The sequence below is a fragment of the Rutidosis leptorrhynchoides genome, chromosome 7 (genome assembly GCF_046630445.1).
Source record: "Rutidosis leptorrhynchoides isolate AG116_Rl617_1_P2 chromosome 7, CSIRO_AGI_Rlap_v1, whole genome shotgun sequence".
Taxonomy (NCBI): Eukaryota; Viridiplantae; Streptophyta; class Magnoliopsida; order Asterales; family Asteraceae; genus Rutidosis; species Rutidosis leptorrhynchoides.
The window spans coordinates 263,587,806-263,611,517 of record NC_092339.1 but is presented as its reverse complement, the minus strand read 5'-3'; the positions used below and the strand labels follow the sequence as shown (position 1 = coordinate 263,611,517).

General features: G+C 36.5%; 2 protein-coding genes across 2 annotated transcripts; both read right to left on the bottom strand.

Moving 5' to 3' along the window:
• Nucleotides 1–5,654: 5,654 nt before the first annotated feature.
• LOC139857213 (uncharacterized) lies at nucleotides 5,655–15,499 on the bottom strand. Its single transcript, XM_071845953.1, has 3 exons — nucleotides 15,308–15,499; nucleotides 14,503–14,709; nucleotides 5,655–9,455 (listed from the first exon to the last, which is right to left on the bottom strand). The coding sequence occupies exons 2-3, from the start codon at nucleotides 14,681–14,683 to the stop codon at nucleotides 6,100–6,102; spliced, it is 3,537 nt and encodes a 1,178-aa protein (XP_071702054.1). The 5' UTR covers nucleotides 14,684–14,709; nucleotides 15,308–15,499; the 3' UTR covers nucleotides 5,655–6,099.
• Nucleotides 15,500–17,057: 1,558 nt separating this feature from the next.
• On the bottom strand, nucleotides 17,058–21,484 carry LOC139856989 (uncharacterized). The gene is made up of 3 exons (XM_071845701.1): nucleotides 21,351–21,484; nucleotides 20,341–20,552; nucleotides 17,058–20,090 (listed from the first exon to the last, which is right to left on the bottom strand). The coding sequence occupies exons 2-3, from the start codon at nucleotides 20,519–20,521 to the stop codon at nucleotides 17,317–17,319; spliced, it is 2,955 nt and encodes a 984-aa protein (XP_071701802.1). The 5' UTR covers nucleotides 20,522–20,552; nucleotides 21,351–21,484; the 3' UTR covers nucleotides 17,058–17,316.
• Nucleotides 21,485–23,712: the final 2,228 nt, after the last annotated feature.

Sequence of the window (23,712 nt, the reverse complement as noted above, 5' to 3'; positions counted from 1 at the left end):
CCACAAGTTCCCATAGGTCTTGACCTTGAAGGTAAGCCTCCATACACATCTTCCAATACTTGTATTTGTTGCCTATAAGTCTCTCCATACCATTGAACATACCTCCATTGTTTACATTTGAGACTTCCATTTTTGATTAGCAAGAAACTAGTTTACACTTTGAGTAATTGCACACAAAGTTTAACTTAGGACTAAACTTATAACCAAGTTTATAACCAAGCTCTTGATACCATATGACAACAAATAACTTGCTAGAATAGAAGTGTAGTAAACAAAATATGAACTTGGAATGTGCAAACTAAATGTGTATTGTAAATGGTTTACCTTAATTCAAATGGTTACATTTAACCTTCTTAAATACTAGAACAAAGCAAGAATATAATCATAACTACACCAACTAGGCCACATATTAAAGCTAGATGATACCTAACACACATGTGAAAATAAATCACATAACATGGGCAAAAGTATGACAACAAGAAAGCAATACACCAAAATAAACAAAAGAAATCGGGTTAACTTTAACAGGCTGTCCAGATCTGCTGATCTGCTAGTGATGCACCGCATCACTTAGAGATGCGCCGCATCTCTTTGTATTAATGCGCCATATCCCCTTGAAACTCCGCATCAAAAACATTCGGCACATTTTGGTGCATAGATGCGCCGCATCTATGAAGGGATGCGCCGCATTCTTCCATTTCACGCATACCGAAATCTGCAAAATTCGCGCAAGACATAGGTTGATTTTTAGTGGCGCTTTGAGGTGCACTTTTAGTGACACTTTGAGTTTGTACCAATATTTTAGCACTCCCCCTTGGTGCAAACTTCCGATAAACCATTTTAACCTTTCCGACCACGTCTCGAAACTCTAGAAACTTGGTCTTTATCAAAGCTTTAGTAAAGACATCATCCGTCTTTACATTTGTGAGCTTGATATCCCCGCTACGAGTCTTTTCACGAATATACCAACAAAGCACTTCTATATGCTTAACACGTGAACAAAACATAGGCATCGAAGCTACCTTGATTGCAATTCCGTTGTCACAATTCAATTTGACAACACCATATACTTGTTGAAGTATATCACCAATCAATCCCTTTAACCAAGTAAACTCTTTTGGCTCCTTTCACAATCTTTCCTTTGCTTGAGGTTTGGTTCCATTGAAGTTGTCATGTGTCTTGACTCCCCCATGTTGGAATGCTCCAAGATACCTCTTGCATAATCCTTGTTAGAGATTAAACACCCGTCTTCTAGTTTACTGGTTTCCACCCCCTAGAAAACAACCAATCTCCCCCAGATTCTTCATTCTACAATGACCCGAAAGATCATCACTAAACCGAGCCTTGAACCTATTAATGGTTCCATATGAGTTCTTCTTCAAGAGGTTAGCCCACTTACAAGTAACCGGATTATTTGCTTCCGGCTTCTTATCAAACTCCCACGTTTCTATCTTCTCCAATGCACCATTCTCTTTTTGCATTGCTATTCTCCAATCCGGAGAATCTTTGACTTCCTTGAAACTTGTCGGTTCCTCGAAAACGCCACCTGAAGAAAAACATGTAAATACCTTGTTGATGTTCATCTCATCATCATTGAAATGCCCGATTTGTCTTTTCTCCTTTGTTGATTTCCTTTCCTCCGGTTTGTCACCTACTTCTCCATTTTCAACTCCATTTTCAACATCATAACTCCTTGATTCTGAAATTTGTGAAGAGTCTTCACCATGAGAAGTTCCAACCGAATCATCAACTTCTATCGAAGCTCCCAACTTTCATCAACACTAGAATCCTCCTTTTAATTTGCGAAAAGAACACCATCAACAATCTCTTTATTACAAAGGATAGTTTCATCACCGGTCATACAACGAGAGCTAACCAAATCAAAATCACATTGATTCGTCTTCATAACCGTATCAACGGTAAAACATTGCTCCCATTTCACATCATCATCGTTGCTGCAAGCCACGTTTGCTTTTGTGACTTTTGAACGACAAAATATCTTAATATGACCAACCTTTCCACATTTGTAACATGTGGGAGATTTCCTTCCTTTGTACTCACTTTCATCATCACTTGACGACTCTTCCTTCTCTTCATTCTTCTTGTGGAATGAAGCTTCCTTGTCGTCTTTGTTGAACGAAACCTTCTTCTTGTTCTTTCCTTTCGAGAACAAAACCGCATCTGACTCAAAACTCTTGGCCATTTGCTTAGCCAAAGCTTCTTGATTAGAGAGAAGATTTTCTAATTCTTCAACCGAAGGTTGAGTAGCCCACCCTTGAATATAGTTTATGAACGGGACATACTCCTTCTTCAACCCACAATCAAGTACCGACGCAAACGAGATTCGCTAATCTTCTCTTTATCATCAATCTCTGAAATTTCTGTACAAATGCTTTTGACCCGCAAGAAATATTCGAAAATTGTCATTGCTTCTTGTCTTGAAATTGCTAACTCATTTTCTAGGAATTGCAACCTTGCGGTGTTCTTCCTTTTGAAGAGTTTTTCAAGAGTGTCCCACACTTCCTTTGGTGAACTTATATCACGAACGTGTTCTATGCACTCTTTGCTAATTGATGTCTTCAACGCAAAGAGAGCCTTCCCACACTTTATCTTCCATTTCCTTCGTGATTCACCATGCTCAAGAGTTTCTATGGGAATAACGACATCACTTCCCCACAAGTTCCCATAGGTCTTGACCTTGAAGGTAAGCCTCCATACACATCTTCCAATACTTGTCGTTGTTGCCTACAAGTCTCTCCATACCATTGAACATACCTCCATTGTTTACATTTGAGACTTCCATTTTTGATTAGCAAGAAACTAGTTTACACTTTGAGTAATTGCACACAAAGTTTAACTTAGAACTAAACTTATAACCAAGTTTATAACCAAGCTCTTGATACCATATGACAACAAATAACTTGCTAGAATAGAAGTGTAGTAAACAAAATATGAACTTGGAATGTGCAAACTAAATGTGTATTGTAAATGGTTTACCTTAATTCAAATGGTTACATTTAACCTTCTTAAATACTAGAACAAAGCAAGAATATAATCATAACTACACCAACTAGGCCACCTATTAAAGCTATATGATACCTAACACACATGTGAAAATAAATCACATAACATGGGCAAAAGTATGCCAACAAGAAAGCAATACACCAAAATAAACAAAAGAAATCGGGTTAACTTTAACAGCCTGTCCAGATCTGCTGATCTGTTAGTGATGCGCCGCATCTCTTTGTGGTAATGCGCCATATCCCCTTGAAACTCCGCATCAAAAACATTCGGCACATTTTGGTGCATAGATGCGCCGCATCTATGAAGGGATGCGCCGCATTCTTCCATTTCACGCATACCGAAATCTGCAAAATTCGCGCAAGACATAGGTTGATTTTTAGTGGCGCTCTGAGGTGCACTTTTAGTGACACTTTGAATTTGTACCAATATTTTAACAATATTTTAACAACCCATGTATGCATTGCATTGCAATAGTCTCCATTGAAGTTTCTCATCTATTAAATCTATTGTAAATATATACTTCACTTGATCTTAACTGTAAGTAACCGCTGTTAGCTAGCGTATCAAAGAGTAAATATCCTAGTCGAGAAGGTGGGACCCATGAAGTTGGAATCTCGATCCACATTGGTATTTCGATTGTGAGATCAAGCAAAAACGTGACATTAATTAAGACTCTTTGTGCACCAACCGATATCACAATTCACAAGACCCTTAGATTTCATTTTTCCAATTAAATTTTACTTGCATTCTTCACAACATAACTCTTTATACATTTATATTTGCACACAAGAAAGCATTATTATACCCTGGCTAACCATAGTCGAGATTACACATGTCAACGATAATTGTTCTACCAACAGACTGAATGGCCTTTATTTTCTCAACAATGTCTTTAAACGCTTCAACGGTTAAGTCCTTTTCTATGTAGTCAATATTCGATGGATCAAAAGGGCCTTTAACTCGATCAATACTCTTTATAACTGCTCTTGCCGGAAGAATGCTCTTTGTTGGATCAGGAGACGTTCCCGAGCTCAAGCTAGATGAAAATCCCTACACCATAAAAATACACAAATTTAATTCAAATACTCAACATTCCCAAAATAAACTTAAAAAGAATTTGTAATTGATATTACCACTCACATTTTTTATAAATTCACCATTATCATGCATCAAATAATACTTGTCTAGTACATGTATTTGATGCATGACATACACATACATGACGATGGTGGATCTATCATGAATATAGGTGAAAATATCATATATGTAATTAAGTAACGTTGAAAATGAGAACTTCAACTGGTTGGTCATCCACAAGTGCTTTAACCAAAAGTGCTTCTTGGGCAATTTGACTATAGAATTCCAACATTGCTATCTCTTCATTGTAACCATATTCTTGGTCGGTTTCATTTTCGTCATCTTCTCCATATCTAACTTGTCGTCTTGCCCAACAACGGGTGCTAGATACTTGCGGCCGTTGGGTGGCGATTTTCAGAGGTTTGTTGGAGCAGAGAATATTATGAGCGTGTTCAAATGTTGTGAAGATTGAAGTTGTGGTGACATATTGAGAAATGGTAGGGAAAAGGAAAGATAATGTCATGAGTGGTGGTTGACTCAAGAAAGTGTAACACAAGGCTCACACAAATTAAGATACAATGATAAGTGGTTCAAATTGAGTTTTGTCCTTGGCAAACATGAACAAATAAAAGCATGGTTAATTAGTCACTTTTTACTAGAAAAATGGCTTTAGGCAAGTGAGAGATATAGGTCACTTAGTTAATATGAACTATATTGTTAAAGATGCAAGCGAAAAGGCTTTAAAATTGACACCTAATCACTTAACAATGTGTATGCTTGTAAATGGAGCTACTCGACTAGTAAAAAGTTATACGGAGTACAAGATAAGGTTAGGTTAAACGAGCTATGTTTTGAGTTTGAACATATTTTGTGGACCGGCTTAAGCTTCTTATATAGAACTCAAACAAGAAGCTTGTAGGCCTAAACAAGCTTTTCGATTATATACATTCAAATATTAATATTAATTATAACATAATATGCTATATGTAATTATATAATATTAACTACTATTATTTATTCCATATAACAATAACAATTGAAATAATAGTAGTAATTCTTATCATATGTAGTTTAAACGTAAACAAAAAAAAAATATATGTATTAAATCTTACATTGTAATTGTAATAATATAATATAACATAACATAATAAAATTAATACTAATATCATGTAATAAACAAGTCGAGCTCATCAAACGGCTGAATTCGAGCTTCGACTCAAAACCAATCCTGCTCGAGCTCTATCTCTATGAATTTTAAACAAGCTGAGATCCAGCCTAGTCAGAGACTCGAGCTGCTCGACTCATTTACACCATAGCCAATTAGCATGTTAAGCAAAAACATCACAAAAACATGCCAAAATCTATCAAATAATACTGATCACAGTGAGAAATAAATCTAACTTTGACTCCTAACGCAAATCGATTTAGCTTTTATTTATTTTATTTTATTTTTTCGAAATTCGAAAACTTTATAACCAAAATTTTCTTAGAAAGAAAACACCTATCAAAAACTAGAAGTACAAACCAGACAAGGTCAGCCTCAGAAGTTGAAAGTGAGCAAAAACGAACCAAGAAACGAAAAAGAACAGAACAGAACAAAACAAAACAAACTACACATGAGCCTAGCCGGACAACCATCAAAATGCTAAAATAAGCAACCAAGAGCAAGCGAAAGGAAGCATACAAGATAACCACAACCAAACTAGCCAACTAGCACAATCAAACAACACAAAGGACAGACAACAAACCAACCCTTAAAGAAATCAAACCACGACAACAACCACCAAACCCTAAAGAAATCAAACCACACCGAATTTGTCCTGCTCTCAGCTACTTACAAATCAGTCCTTGTACTCAAAGTGAATTATAAAATGCAAAATTGACCTTACATCGAGTAGACAAATATATAGCTGCATCTTTGTGTGACATCTTACTAAAAAGTGTAGCATTGGGCTCTTGATCTTCACCATCACAACTAAATGTAGCAGCAGCCACGCGTTACTCGTTATACAACAAATCTACGAGCTGTTCCTTTCCAGAATTCAGGTCTTGCAAATTCAGATTTATTGCATTTTGAGGTACGACCAGTCCGAACTCTTCCTTAAAATTCACAATTACAAGAGGATTATCTATCTCTTCACACGCATCAGCGACAGCATCCATTAAACGGTCTTCCTGCATACCCCTTATCAGCGTCTCACGAAACGAAGACGTCAGTAACGAAACAATATGACCGTGGCCCAATATATCAAGCAGCACTTGATTATAGTGTTCTTCAGAGTTAACACAGATTAACGAAAGAAGAACAATTAACCTTAATACCAAAGTTGGGTACGACGACTCCGGTTCTTCTGATTTTGTGACCCATTCCTTCAAAACTTCCTGGAAATTTAACTTTAACATATCAATAACGATAGAAGCTAAAGAATCAAAGATGTTGTCCCTCGTATCCTTGCTTATAACGCAACCTACACCCGAAACCATACTCCAGTTCTCATAACCAATCCATTCAACAAACGATAATCTTGTTGTGAAAACATAACCACGAAAACAAAAGGACAAAATCAGAATTCGCTCCAAAAAATATAAGAAGCAAGCTGGTGACATTTCGACGTTGGCTCTCCCGAAACCTGCAGAAAACGTCTCTTTTACGACACTATGTAAACTCACAGCAATATTCCAATTTTTCGAAGTGGAACTATCACCATTCGTAAGACGCATAAATAAATCTCTCCAGTTTGGGGAGTACCAATGTATAATTCTGTTCTTCGTGTTACCGTTAAGCTTGGTCAAATTAGATCCCATAAAGATCATCGCTATTCTCCCTATCTGCCAGCGTGTTGAACCTCTCCGATATTTTCGGTCTGTATTTACTGCTTCTTTGAGCATGTCCCGACATGTTTCAGTTCCCCTTAGAAATATCATTTCCTTTGCGTGTGAAATTCTCCAATCAATATGAAAAGCTTTTGTCAAAAACTGCTCTACGCATGGTCGAATATATTTATTTACAATCGAACGAGCCTGCTTCCGACTATAAGGAATTTTACATTTTTGCAAAGATTTCGTAAGTTGATACAAACTTGTAAGAATCTTCCTCTGTAGATGCACGGGGAAGTTGTTCTCAGTTGCGTAAACACGCAAAGACTCGAGTTTTTCAAACACTTTCTCAGCAACAACAAGTAGTTCTGAGCACCAATATTGCGAAACCGCAGATGAAAATTCACGTTCGTGAATTAGGTTAAAATATCCGTCCCTAGCCAAAATAGGATTCGTCTCCTTCACCCACTGGGCTTCAGCATCCAGTACAAGATTATTTCCATAACGATAATAATAATTTCTCACACCAAAATAATTGGAAATAAAACCATCGTACACGTTCATACTACACTCATAATCATGCCATGTAATGTCATAATGACGCCATGTAAACTTCCACTTGATCAGTTCCCAAATTAGTTCCTTCCAGTAAATCCAAAAGTAACTAAAACCTTCCAAACAAACTACGTCTTTTGATAACTCGGCTTCTAAATGCGTAATCGTCCAATCTTCATTCGGTAACAGAAGGTGAGAATCGAGTAGTTGTCTCGAAATGAGAAAATGACTTCTAACGCTTGTTTTATTTCGTGTTTCCCTCAAACACTTTGACATCTGAGGCAAGCTAATTTCTACACCCGATAAAATGCTTACTTCGGTACGCATTAACGCAGACTCCTGTGAATCAGGATGATGGTTAACGTACGAGTTTACATCACGTAGAAGCTCATCTTTTTGTGTGAAGTCCTTTAACGGCCACGCTTTTTCCCCATGATCCCAAAGAGATCCAAACATGACATACCAGAGTCTCCTTAATGTTGCTTCTAGAGAATAATCATCTTCGTTGGTTGACTTTAGAGCCTCTACAAAATCTCCACATACTTCTTTAAGTAAACGTAGCTCGTTTAGACGGTTTTTTAATGTTAAAAAGGAACACATCAAGTCAACAACATCCTTTTCAATTTCCTTAATCTCGTTAATCGTCTTGACACATTCAACATTCACAGCCATATCATTTTTCTTGTAGAAATATATGAACTCGAGGCCTTTTTTTATGAAATCTTCTTTACTTGTCCCTTGGGACAAAATATCCACTTCTTTGCAGACAAACTGATGGAAATCAGGGTCGCCTTTGACATACGAAGCAGCTTTTCTTAGTAATTCATCCTTCTGTTTTAGAGGTTTGTTTTTAAAAATCTGAGAGTTTAAAAAAACATGCCACAAGATTGTTAATGACGATTCTATGTGAAGTCCACCCATGTGATAAAGTTCAGCCTCGAGCATGGGATCTGGTTTCATCCTTGCAACCTTTGCAGCTTTTTTAAAGTTTCCCCACTCTTTTTCCAGTGATATAAGTTCATCGAAGCATCTCCTTTCAAGTAAAAATTCACGCATTTTATCCTTTGAAGGAAAAGAACGAACGCATGTCATCATGGTTACGAAATCATTGACAGAGAAACAGTAACGAGCAGCCACAATGTTTTCATCCTTTTCCAGCAGTATATCATCATCGTTGCATCCCCTTTTATGTAAAAATTTCCACATCTCACATTCTGACGGAAATAAACGAACGTATTTCATCATTCTTATGAAATCATTGGCAGAGAAATAGTAACGAGCAGCTTCAACCACAATGTTTGCATCGTTTTTTAGTGATATACGTTCATCAAAGCATCCCATTTCTTTTAAAAATCCCCGCATCTCATCCTCTGACGAAAATAAACGAACGTATTTCATCATGGTTACGAAATCATTGACAGATAAATAGTAACGAGCAGCCTCAGCCAGAACCTTTGCAGCTTCATCCACAATGTTTTCAGCTTTTTTAGAGTTTCCCCACTGTTCTACCAGCAGTATAAGTTGATCATAGCATCTCTTTTTACATAGAAATCGTCGCATCATATCCTTTGACGAAAAAGACCGAACGCATCTCATCATAGTTTTGAAATCATTGATTAAATAATAGTGATCAGCGCCATCTTCTGCAGCTTGCGCAGCTTCTTTATCATTGTACCATTTCATTTCCAACAATCTAAGTTCAATAAAGAATTTACGTTTACGAAGAAAAACTCGAATCTTATGTCTGAAAAGATCATAGTAGTCAGCACATTTCTTCAAAAACAGCTTCTCCTTGTCAAATCCTTCCCAGCGTTCTAATAACTCAAAACCGAATTCAAACAAGTTTCCATCAGAGCAAGCAGAAAGACATTCGATAAAAGCTCCAGCTTTGTGGTATTCCGCAGCAAGCTGATAACATTTTGCACGATGATAACAGTCTCTTGCTTTCTCCCACATAGATAATATATTATTGTATATATCACCTGTGTCATTGAAAAAAAAATCATTATCTCGATTAGAAATATTAAACAAACAAATATACTATATACATATCTAAATTAGGTGTATAACATGAAATGCTCATAACATACAGTACACCAAATCTATTATTATTCAGAAATTAATTTGTTACTATTGTTGGAAGCTAAACTTGATTTCGGGCCATGTGATTGGATTTGGGCTTGCAAGTATACAAGTATATCATATCAAGATTATAGTCCATTATCTAGAAATTTCATGTAATATGTAGTAGTCAAAGTGTGTAGAGTATTCTTGTAAAATATCTAAGTCTAGAATTATCATGAGACTTAGAAAATATCTAGATATTAGTATATAATGAAGGGTTCTAGAATATTCCATTGTGTAGTATAAATAGAGGGCTTTACCCCTCATTTGTAATCAAGCAATTAAGCAATAAACAAAGCTTTCAAGATCGATCAAACATCTAAATCATCAATCTTCTCTTCCACAAATAATATACATAACCTCCTATTTTCAACAAATTGGTATCAGAGCTTAGTTCGACAAGATGATGGCCAACAATGTCATCACGTTTCCTCGCCTCACAAAGGATAATTATGATCGATGGAGCATCCAAATGAAGACCTTCCTAGGTGGACAAGACCTATGGGAGATTGTGGAGGAAAGCTATGAGGAACCTACAGAAAAAGGTTCTCTCAGCAAGGAGAAAAAGCTATTGAAGACCAACGATCAAAAGGCTCTTTCCATCATCCAACAAAGTGTAGATGATGGAGCTTTTGAGAAAATTGCAAGTGCAACCACCTCCAAGAAAGCATGGGAGATCTTGGAGAATTCTCACAAGGGAGTTGAAAAGGTGAAAAAGGTTCGACTACAAACTCTACGAGGTGAGTTCGAATCCTTAAAGAAGAAAGACTCTGAATCAATTTCTGATTATTTTACAAGAGTCTTGGCGGTTGTTAATCAATTAAAGAGGAATGGTGAAACTTTAAGTGATGTAAGAGTCATTGAGAAAATTCTTAGATCATTAGATTCAAAATTCGACTATATAGTCGTAGCCATCGAAGAATCTAAAGATCTAGAATTAATGACTATCGATGAACTCATGGGTTCACTACAAGCCCATGAAGAGAGGTTTAATAAGAAAAGTAAAGAGCCTTTGGATCAAGCTTTACAAGCAAAACTCTCTTTCAAGGAAGAGAACAGTGAAAAGACTCATCAAACGAGTCAACGAGGTCGTGGTCAAGTACGTGGCCGAGGACGAGGGCAAGGATATATCAAACGCGGAGGTTATAGTTCTTACAGAAATGAAGAAAGAAGTCAAAATTTTCACTAGACAAGAGGTCGCGAGAGAGGCTACACAAGTAGAAGGCCAAGGTATGACAATTCTCAAACCAAATGCTATAATTGTCATAAATTTGGTCACTATGTTTCGGAATGTGAGAAGTCAAACAATTACGTGCAAGAAAGAGAAAATTTAGTGCAAGAAGATACCGAAGCCGTGGAAAACATTTTGTTACTAGCATGCAAAGGTGAAGATAACGGAGAATCAAATTTGTGGTATCTCGACAAGGGTGCAAGCAACCATATGTGCGGTGACAAAAACATGTTTGTGGAGTTAGACGAGGTAATAAGTGAAAATATCACCTTCGGAGATTCCTCTAAAGTCCCGGTTAAAGGTAAAGGTAAGATCCTCATCCGCTTGAAGAATGGAAGACATCAATTTATCTCTAACGTGTATTATGTGCCCAATATGAAGACAAATATACTGAGTATTGGACAACTCTTAGAGAAAGGCTATGATATTCACATGATAAATCGTAGTCTTTATCTGAGAGACCAAAAAGGAGGTTTGATTGCTAAGGTGCCAATGTCAACGAATAGGATGTTCTTGCTAAATATTCAACATGACATTCCAAGATGTTTAAAAGCATGTTTCAAAGATAATTCTTGGCTTTGGCACATGAGATACGGGCACTTAAATTTTGGAGGCTTAAAATTATTATCAAGTAAAGGAATGGTGAAAGGTTTGCCTCCAATTAATCATCTGGATCAAATATGTGAGGGATGCCTTCTAGGAAAGCACTTCCGAAACAGTTTTCCAACAAAAGCTTCTAGTAGAGCGAAGAAACCTCTAGAACTTATTCACACGGATGTGTGTGGACCCGTAAGCCTACCGTCTTTTGGTAAAAATAGATATTTTCTTCTATTCATTGATGATTTTAGTCGAAAGACATGGGTCTATTTTCTAAAAAAGAAGTCGGAAGCTTTTGGAATGTTCAAGAAGTTTAAAGCATTTGTGGAGAATCAAAGTGGTCTCACCATAAAGGCGATGAGATCCGATCGTGGAGGAGAGTTCACATCCAAAGAATTCAAGGAATTTTGCAACAACAATGGGTTACGACATCCTCTAACTCTTCCGTATTTACCTCAACAAAATGGTGTTGCGGAAAGAAAAAATAGGACCATTCTTGATATGGCCCGGAGTATGTTAAAGAGCAAAAGGATGCCTAAGGAGTTTTGGGCTGAGGCAGTGAACTATGCGATCTATCTAGCAAATCGCTCGCCCACTAGAAGCGTCAAGAACAAAACGCCAATTGAAGCTTGGAGTGGAAGGAAGCCCGGCATCTCACACCTTCGAGTGTTCGGAAGTGTGGCATATGCTCATGTGCCAGATCAGAAGAGGACGAAGCTCGATGATAAAAGCGAGAAACTCATATTCGTGGGCTATGACTCAAGTTCGAAGGATTACAAGTTATACAATCCCAAGACCGGTAAAGTAATCTCAAGTCGAGATGTGGTGTTCTATGAAGAAGCAACATGGGATTGGAATGTTCCCAAAGAGGAGAACTACGACTTTCTCCCTTATTCATTCGAGAGTACTGCAAGGAACGAAGTATATCTAGAAGTTCAAGAACCTTCTAGTACACCATCTCCACACTCGCCACATACTCCAACCACACCATATGAAGAGACACCAACATCAGGAGGAGAATCAAGTAGGCTACAACATCACACAAGGAGCATTGAGGAGTTGTACGAGGTAACTCAACCTATGGAGGATCTAACATTGTTTAGCCTTCTTGCCGATTGTGAGCCAATAAGTTATGAAGACGCAGCAAAAAGCCAAAAGTGGAAACGTGCTATGGACGAAGAGATTCAAGGAATCGAGATAAATGATACGTGGGATCTTACCACACTACCAAAGGGGCATAAGGCTATTGGTGTAAAGTGGGTGTACAAGGCCAAGAAGAATTCCAAAGGTGAAGTTGAAAGATACAAGGCTAGGTTGGTGGCGAAGGGATATAGTCAACGAGCCGGCATAGACTATGACGAGGTATTTGCTCCCCTCGCTCGTCTAGAAACTATAAGATTAATAATCTCACTTGCGGCTCAGCATAATTGTAAGATTTATCAAACGGATGTAAAATCTGCGTTCCTTAATGGCCACTTAGAAGAAGAAGTCTATATAGAACAACCTTTGGGATACATCCTGAAAGGCCAAGAGAATAAGGTGCTGAAATTGAAAAAGGCCTTATACGGGTTAAAGCAAGCGCCTCGTGCATGGAATAGCAGGATAGACAAGTATTTCCAGCAAAATGACTTTACAAAATGCCCACATGAGCATGCTCTCTACACCAAAGTAAGCAAGGATGGAGATGTTATGCTTGTGTGCCTATACGTGGATGACTTGATATTCACCAGTAGTAATCCAAAAATGTTTGAGGAGTTCAAGAAAGCAATGGTTCGGGAGTTCGAGATGACCGACATTGGACTTATGGATTACTATCTTGGGATCGAGGTGAAACAAAAGAAAGAAGGAATATTCATATCCCAAGAAGGTTATGCGAAGGAGGTGCTGAAGAAGTTTAAGATGAATGACCAACTCAATGAACACACCGGTGGATTGTAATCTCAAATTGTCAAAAGATGATGAAGGGTACTTGGTTGACCCAACACAATATAAAAGTTTGGTTGGAAGTCTCAGGTACCTAACCTGCACAAGGCCAGATATTCTCTACGGAGTTGGACTAGTAAGTCGCTATATGGAAGCACCTACGATAAATCACTTGAAGGCGGCTAAGAGGATACTTCGCTACATTAAAGGTACGGTTGACTATGGTCTGTTTTATTCACCTTCTGATCACTTCAAGCTAGTTGGATACAGTGATAGTGATTGGGCTTGAGACAAAGATGATCGTAAGAGTACGAGTGGTTTCGTGTTCTATATGGGAGATACGGCATTCACATGGAGTTCGAAAAAGCAACCCACTGTGACTTTGTCAACGTGTGAAGCCGAGTTTGTAGCAACAACATCGTGCACCTGTCATGCAGTATGGCTCAGGAAGTTACCGAATGAGCTTAAGTTTTTTCAAAAGGAAGCTACAGAGATATATGTGGATAACAATTCTGCGATTGCTCTAGCAAAGAATCCAGTCTTCCATGATCGAAGCAAACATATCGATACGAAATACCATTACATCAGGGAGTGTGTTGCAAATAAAGAAGTGCAAATAAAGTACGCGAAGTCATTTGACCAAGCTGCTGATATTTTCACAAAGCCTCTAAAACAGGAGACGTTTCAGAGATTACGGAATATGCTCGGAGTGACGAAATCAAGGTTAAGGGGGGCTGTTGGAAGCTAAACTTGATTTCGGGCCATGTGATTGGATTTGGGCTTGCAAGTATACAAGTATATCATATCAAGATTATAGTCCATTATCTAGAAATTTCATGTAATATGTAGTAGTCAAAGTGTGTAGAGTATTCTTGTAAAATATCTAAGTCTAGAATTATCATGAGACTTAGGAAATATCTAGATATTAGTATATAATGAATAGTTCTAGAATATTCCATTGTGTAGTATAAATAGAGGGCTTTACCCCTCATTTGTAATCAAGCAATTAAGCATTAAACAAAGCTTTCAAGATCGATCAAACATCTAAATCATCAATCTTCTCTTCCACAAATAATATACATAACCTCCTATTTCCAACAACTATTATCTAATAATAGTAGGAGATTAGAAAGAAATGTAGTAGTAATTGTTACCAGCTGTTTTATAATCCTCCATATCATAAAAGCAATCAGCAGCTAACTCATTCTCGCCAACAGACTTATATATCTCTGCAGCCTCCTTTAGATACTTCTTCCTTTCAAGTTGTGAAGCACCGGTGTCGTTAGCCATTGCACGGAGATTTAAGGCCTCCTCCATCAATCTTTCTGAATCCATGTCCCCGGCCTATTTTCGTAACATATCTGCAATAAACAAATTTTTAATTGATTAAGATCTCCTAAGAAACAGTTGTTTAATTCCCGGAAATTTTTTAAATTCGTAAATGAACACAAGTATAAAAACAACCAAGAACACCAGATTCAATCAACCAAAACCAACAAAACAAACGAATACGTTTTTTATATACAACAACTAAAACCTGCTAATCAACAACCCTAAAGAAGTTGACTAGAGTAACACTCAAATAACAGACACTGAAATCAAGATTATAAACACACAAAAGAATCTAAAAACACAGAGATGTTAAAGCTTTCTGAATAAATAAGTTAAACTTGTGAGTCAAACGGAACGGATTGTTTTGTACAATATTTCATAACAATGTTGAACAGAAAGTAAAACCATGAATTTATAAGGATTCAAATTAATTTAATGACCGATGCTTTTAACTATGAGTTAAACCACGGTAAATTATTACAGTAATAACATCGATGTACCTCTGTAACAATAATCATTAACTATTAACTTTAACTATGAAAATTACAAGAGAACATCAATAAATCAACAATTAACTATGAAAAAAAAAAAAAAAAAAAAAAAAAAAACTGAGAAAGAGAAAAATACCAGTAGTGTGGCCGGAGAAGAAGTTGACGCCGGAGGTGATGACGGAGGCGATTGGTTGACGGAGGTGGGAATTAGAGATAAAATTTAATGATGGGTGTGAGGGAGGAGATTGGCTGGAAATTAGAAATGAGGTGTGACCGCTTAAAGAAATATTAGAAGACATATGAAGTTGGTAGCCTGTCTTACGTCTTCGTCTCCATGTTTGACCAGAAAACAAAAACTGAGTCAACGGTAGGCAATAATATACAGGCCGAGCTGGGTTAATAATAACTAGCCTAACATCCCCGCAATTTGAGCGGGAGTGTTTCGGACACTACATTGAATTTTAGTCGGGATTTAAAATCCACAATAATTTGATTATATCATTTTCATTACGTCTTTTTTTATTATTTATTTATTTATTTGTTATTTTTTATTTTTATTATTATTTTTTATATAAATTTTTAAAAATTTTCCTACTTATTGGCCAGAGGTCCTCTTGAAAACAATCTCTTTATCCGTCGAACGGGAAGAGAGAGGACTTTCTTTACTCTTGGGAGTGTTTTACTTTAGGTGGAGAAATGACTTATCTTTATTCTAGGATGGATGAAGGTCTCACCTCCCCATACCTCACACACGTGGGGTTGAATTTTGTCGTTGTTGCATGGTCGGATATATCGATGTACGATCGAACGAGCCTGACTCCAACTATATGGAAGCTTACGTTTCTGCAAAGATTTCGAAACTTGAAACAAACTTGTAAGAATCTTCGTCTGTAGATGCACGGGTAAGTTTTCTCAGTTGCGTAAACATGAAGAGACTCCAGTTTTCTCAACATTTCTTTAGAAGCAAAAAGTAGCTCTGAGCACCAATATCGCGAAACCGCAGATGAAAATTCATGAGCTCGTTTACACGGTCTTTTGATTTTAAACAGAAACGCATCGAGTTAAGTACATCATTTTCAATTATCTTAATCTCCTCAATCGTCTTGAAACATTCAACATTCACATTCACAGCCATAGCATATTTCTTGTAAAAATGTATGAACTCGAGCGTGTTTTTTTTTTATTAATTCTTCAGCACCAAATTGGGAAAAATAACCGCTTCTTTGCGGACAACCAGTGGCAAAAGATAGATTTAACCAAAGGGGGTATCTGCCTCACCTGGATATGACGAAAAAAAAATTTGTACACTAAATTTTTTATTTTTATTACCAAAAAATAAGGTATTTTTTAGTGTTTACCCCAGCTGGAAATGAAAAATTTATTAAATTTTTACATCTGCCCCACCTGTGTTCGGGTTCAAGTTCCGCCACTGGGGACAACTAAAACAGCTTTTGATAATAATTGTTCCTTCTGTTCTAGAGGTTCGGTTTTAAAAAACTGAGAGTTTAGAAAAACATGCCACAAGATTGCCAATGAGCTGATTCATCACTTGGACTTCACCTGCATTGAATATACTATTTGATATATATAGATGAACATAGTGTTCACCTGCATGTAATATTATTAGATTACACATGAATAAGACATGTTTAAAAGATAGTCTCATAACAAACATAATGATCAATATGCAAGCATAATCCAGTCACAACTACGCATTATGAGACACAACTTATTGACGTATCATATCGTATTTATGTCACTTTATTCTCATCAGTAGAAAACAATATTCCGATCGCAATTATGCATTATGAGACACATCAAAATGCTAAAACAAGCAACCAAGATGCAAAAGGAAACACACAGCACAACCACAACAACCAAACTAGCCAACTAGCACAACAAAACAACATCAAGACTAACAAAGGACAACAAACAAACAAACACCTAAAGAAATCAAACCACACCCAATTTGTCCGCCACGATGGAGGCCTTCCTGCTCTTAGCTACTTACATATCAGTCCTTGTATTCAAATTGAATTATGAAATGGTAAACTGACCATACATCAAACACATAAATCAGTCCTTGCATGTTTGTGTGACATTGGACTCTTTATCTTCACGATCACGTTTAGCAACCACGCGTTACTAGTTATACAACATCTCTATGAGCGTTTCCCGTCCAGAATTCAGGTTTTGCAAGTTGAGATTTATGGCATTTTGACATGGGGCCATTACCAAATCTTGGTTAAAATTCACAATTACAAGAGGATTATCTATCTGTTTACAAGCAGCAGCAACAGCATCCACTAAACGGTTTTCATGTATACCCGTGATCAGTGTCTCACTAAAAGCAGGAGGCAGTAACGAAACAAGATGAATGCGGCCCAATATATGAAGCAGCAGGGGACTATAGTATCCTTCCGAGTTAGCACAGATTAACGAAAGAAGAACAATCAACCTTAATACCAAAGTTGCGTATGACGAATCCGGTTCTTCTGATTTTGTGACCCATTCCTTCAAAGCATCCTCTAAATTCAACATACCAATTACCATAGAAGCTAAAGAATCATAGATGTTCTCCATTGTATCTAAGCTTTTAATCCAACCTACACCTGATGAAACCATACGCCATTTCTCATAACCAATCCATTCAACAAACGATGATCTTGTTGTAAAAACATGACCACGAAAACAAAATGACAAAATCAGAAGTCGCTCCCAAAAATATAAGAAGCAAGCTGGTGATATTTGTTCATCTTTGGCTCTTCTTCCGAAACCTGAAGGAAACGTCTCTTTCAGTACATTATGTAAACTTACAGCTAGATCCCAATTTTTCGAAGTGGAACTATGAACGTTTGTAAGACGCGAAAATAAATCTCTCCAGTTTAACGAATAACCACATCGAATTTTTTTCTTGGTATTGGATCCCAGAAAGATCATCGCTATTCTCCCCATCTGCCCACATTTTAGACCTCCCCGAGATTTTCGGTATATATTTAGTGTTTCTTCGAGCATGTCCTGGCATGTTTGGGTTCCCCTTAGAGATACCATTTCCTTTGCGTGAGAGATTCTCCAATCGATATGAAAAACATTGGTCAAAAAGTGCTCCACGCATGGTCGGATATATTCATCTACAATCGAACTAGCAACATGATTCAGATTATATGGAAGCTTACGTTTCTGCAAAGATTTCGTAACTTGAAACAAACTTGTTAGAACCTTCGTATGTAGATGCACGGGGAGGTTTTTCTTAGTTGCGTAAACATGAAGTGACTTGAGTTTTATCAACACTTCCTCAACAACAACATATAGTTCCGAGCACCAATATCGCGAAACCGCATATGAAAGTTCATCAGCATCAATTATGTCCAAATATCCATCCCTAACCAGAATAGGTTTCATCTTTTGCACCCACTGGGCTTCAACATCCACTACAACATATCTTCTATCACCATCAGCATCATCATAATGATTTCTCACACCAAAATAATTGAAAATAAAACCCTCGTATCCGCATTCGTCTTCATTACAACAACAAACATGAAGCCATGTAAGAGTCGACTTGATCAGTCCCCAAACTACTTCCTTCCAGTTGCTCCAATAGTAAATAAACCCTTCCAAACAAACTACGTGTTCTGATAACTCGGCTTCGAAATGCTTAATCGTCCAATCTTTATTAGGTAACAGAAGATGAGAATCAAGCATATATCTAGAGATTATCAACAATGATTCTCTGATAAATCCACCCATGCGATAAAGTTGAGCCTCGAGCATGGGATCTGGTTTCATCCTTGCAACCTTTGCAGCTTCTTTAAAGTTTCCCAATTCTTTTTCCAGTGATATAAGTTCATCGAAGCGTTTCCTTTTAAGTAAAAATTCCCGCTTCTCATCCTCTGATGGAAAAGAAGCGACGTATTTCATCATGGTTACAAAATCATTGACAGAGAAACAGTAACGAGCAGCCACAATGTTTTCATCCTTTTCCAGCAGTATACCTTCATCAAAGCATCCCTTTTCATGCAAAAATTCCCACATCTCACCCTCTGACGGAAATAAACCAACGTATTTCATCATACTTGTGATATCATTGACAGACAAATAGTAACGAGCAGCTTCAACTACAATGTTTTCAGCTTCTTTAAAGTTATTCCAATCCTTTTCCAGCTTTATTAGTTGATCAAAGCATCTCCTTTCTTTCAAAAATCCCCGTATCTCATACTCTGACGGAAATAAACGAACATATTTCATCATGGTTACGAAATCATTGACAGATAAATAGTAACAAGCAGCCTCAGCCACAACCTTTGCAGCTTCATCCACAATGTTTTCATCTTCATCCACAATGTTTTCATCTTCATCAAAAATGTTTTCGTCTTCATCAAAAATGTTTTCATCTTCATCAACAATGTTTTCAGCTTCTTTTTTACTGTTTCCCCAGTGTTCTACCAGCAGTATAAGTTGATCATAGCATCTCCTTTTACGTAGAAATTGCCGCATCTTACGCTTTGAGGAAAAAGAATAAACGCATCTCATCATAGTTGTGAAATCCTTGATGGAATGGTAATGATCAGCGCCATCTTCTGCCGCTTGCGCAGCTTCTTTATCGTTGTACCATTCCATTTCCAACAATCTAAGTTCAATAAAGAATTTACGTTTACGAAGAAAAACTCGAATCTTAAATCTGGAACAATCATAGTAGTCAGCACATTTCTGCAAAAACAGCTTCTCCTTGTCAAATCCTTCCCAGCCTCCTAATAACTCGAAACCGACTTCAAACAATTCTCCATCAGAGCAAGCAGAAAGACATTTGGTAAAAGCTCCAGCTTTGTGGTATACTTCCGCAGCAAGCTGATAACATTTTGCTCGATGATAACAGTTTCCTGCTTTCTCCCACATACATATATTATTGTATATATCACCTGTGTAATTTAAAAAAAAAAAAAAAAAAAAAAAAAAAATCATTATGGATTAGAAATATCAAACAAACAAATACTGTATACTATATACGCATCTATCTAAATTAGGTGTATAACATGAAATGCTCATAACATACTGTAGACCAAATCTAGATACAATTCAGAAAGAAATTAGTTTGTCACTATTATCTAAAATGTGGAACTGATTTCATAATAGTGAGATGTTAGAAAGAAATGTAGTAGTAATTGTTACCAGCTGCTTTATAATCCTCCATATCATAAAAGCAATTAGCAGCTAACTCATTCTCGCCGACAGACTTATATATCTCTGCAGCCTCCTTTAGATACTTGTTCCTTTCGAGTTGTGAAGCTCCGGTGCCGTTAGCCATTGCACGGAGATTTAAGGCCGCCTCCATCAATCTTTCAGAATCCATGTCCCCAGCCTAGCCTATTCTCGTAACATATCTGCAATAAACAAATTTTTAATTGATTAAGATCTCCTAAGAAACAGTTGTTTAATTCCTGGAAATTCTAAATTAGTAAATGTACACAAGTATAGAAACAACCAAGAACACCAGATTTAACCTTTTATCAGAGAATTGATACTTTCAACCAACCAAACAAACAAACCAATACGTTTTATATATACAAAAACTAAACCTGTTATCGCGGGTTCTATACCCGCGGGTGGAGTAGTGACTTCATTCTAATCTAGGGTACAAGGAATGATTGTCTACACTCCACCTCCCCCATACCCTACATTCGTGGGATTGGGTATTGTTGTTGTTGTTGTTGTAAAAACTAAACCTGTTAATCAACAACCCTAAAGGAGTTGACTAGAGTAACACTCAAATAATAAAAACTGAAATCAAGATGATATATAAACACACAAAAGAATCTAAAAACACAGAGATGTTAAAGCTTTCTGAAGAAACAAGTTAAACTTGCGAGTTAAACGGAACGGATTTGTTTGTACAATATTTCATAACAATGTTGAACAGAAAGTAAAACCATGAATTAAAAAAAAAAAAAAAAATCCAAATTTAATGACAGATGATTTTAACTATGAGCTGAACTATGGTACATAAATATACAATATATAATATTTCATAAAGAGAAAGTAAATTATTCAACAATTAACTAGAAAATTGAAAGAGAACATCGATGTACCTCTGTAGTAATTAACTAATCATTTACTATTAACTTCAACAACATCAATAAATTACCAATTAACTAAGAAAAAACTGAGAAAACGGAAAATACCAGTAGTGTGGCCGGAGAATTGGTGGCCAGAGGTGATGACGGAGGCGATCGGGTGACGGAGGTGGGAATTAGAGATTATCAAACGATGGGGTGATTGGAGGCGATTGACTGGGAATTAGAAATGAGATTATCAAATTTTTTAGCTTTCAATCTATCTTCTACATCTATATCCATATAGTCTATTATCCCTTTTTATACTAATATCCCTTTTTATACTAAAGGGCTCGCTGATTTCCGTCGTCTGACTATCTGAAACGGACATCAAACTCTTTTATTAGTTTTCCGGTTTTCCCTCTTGAAAGCTAAACAGACAACACGCTTCAAATCCTAACCCTAGATCAAAAAACACGCTCACACCCCTCATCAAATCTGCTCCGAATTATGATTGATACTTGGCGTGGTCACAACTATATCACAAAGACCATAGCATGCGTCAAACTCCCTATTTATAGGTTTGGAATAATCGCGGAACCAACATTCGCGCATACATCATAAATTCGCAGTGTTTATACGGGACATCTTCGCAATCTCAATTTATACGGGCTTCCGCACTCAGATAGCGCAATCCACAGTTGTTACTTGTTTGTGTGGTTCTGTTTGCACTTGTATTTTCATTACCTTTTGCACTTAAAATATACGTATACATGCCTATATATATGATCAGTTAATCTGATGGAGATGTTTGATTCTATGAGTTTAATGAGAAGGGATTTGGCATTGAAACATGATTTACATTAGATATGATCAAGTATAGGTTTTGTAATATAAATTACAACCTACCTAAGGCCAACGTTGGTACAATCAAATTAACATAAACCATGTGAGTATACCCAAAAGGTTCAACTGTCAATAATTGGATCAATTCTTCCCAATCGCTCCTACTGAGGATGCAAGGGCAAACAATCCTCCAGAGGGGATGATTGCGGTTTATGAAACCGCGATGTATCAAGGAAATCTTAGATTTCCGCTAACTGACTTCTTCTTGGGTGAAACCCCTATGCAGTTGCTAAAATTGTGCTATTTAAAATGTATTGCAGGGTGATTAACAAACAACCCTTGCTTGAGGTGTTTCGCAATTTTAACACCATATCTCCTGTTGATAGCGGGTGGTTTTCGTTCAAGTCATGTCAAGGCGTCTGTAACATCCTCAATCGGACCTAGCTGTAAGATTACTAGTTTGCCCTTAAGTTAGTATTGTGTTATTATATGCTTTTATTTTTTATTCAATATTTATTATTATTTAATGATGTGGTTAGGACCAGTTTGTGAAAAGGGTCACAGAACAGGTTTGTTTATTTAATTTGGACTTCTTTTGTGTTGCCAAATGATGTACAAAAGATATCAGATAACTGATAAATACCCGTGTGTTACACAGTGTAGGATTTTAACTCACTCTAAATGACTAGTGCTTCCATTTTCTTCATTTGGTTTCCAGAATATTCACACACACAAACACACCTTGTAGTGACCCGAACTTTTCCATGTTTATATATATATTAAATGAAATTGTTATTTACATGATTAAGTGTTTCCAACATGTTAAGCAATCAAACTTGTTATGACTTGATTAATTGAAATAGGTTTCATATAGACAATTGACCACCCAAGTTGACCGGTGATTCACGAACGTTAAAACTTGTAAAAACTATACGATGACATATATATGGTTATATATATAGTTAACATGATTTTATTATAAGTATGTATCTCATTAGGTATTTTAACAATGAGTTATATACATAAAAATGAGACTATTAATTTAAGAAACTCGAAAACGATATATATAATGATTATTGTTATAACAACGTCTTACTAGGTACATATGAATCATATTAAGATATTGATACACTTGGTTAATTATGTTAAATGATAAGTAAATATATTTTAAGTGTATTAACAATGAAATACATATGTAAAAATAAGACTACTAACTTAATGATTTCGAAACGAGACATATATGTAACGATTATCGTTGTAACGACATTTAACTGTATATATATCATACTAAGATATATTATATATCATAATATCATGATAATATAACAATTTAACATCTCATTTGTTATAATAAACAATGGGTTAACAACATTCAACAAGATCGTTAACCTAAAGGTTTCAAAACAACGTTTACATGTAACGACTAACGATGACTTAACGACTCAGTTAAAATGTATATACATGTAGTGTTTTAATATATATTCATACACTTTTGAAAGACTTCAAGACACTTATCAAAATACTTCTACTTAACAAAAATGCTTACAATTACATCCTCGTTCAGTTTCATCAACAATTATACTCGTATGCACCCGTATTCGTACTCGTACAATACACAGCTTTTAGATGTATGTACTATTGGTAT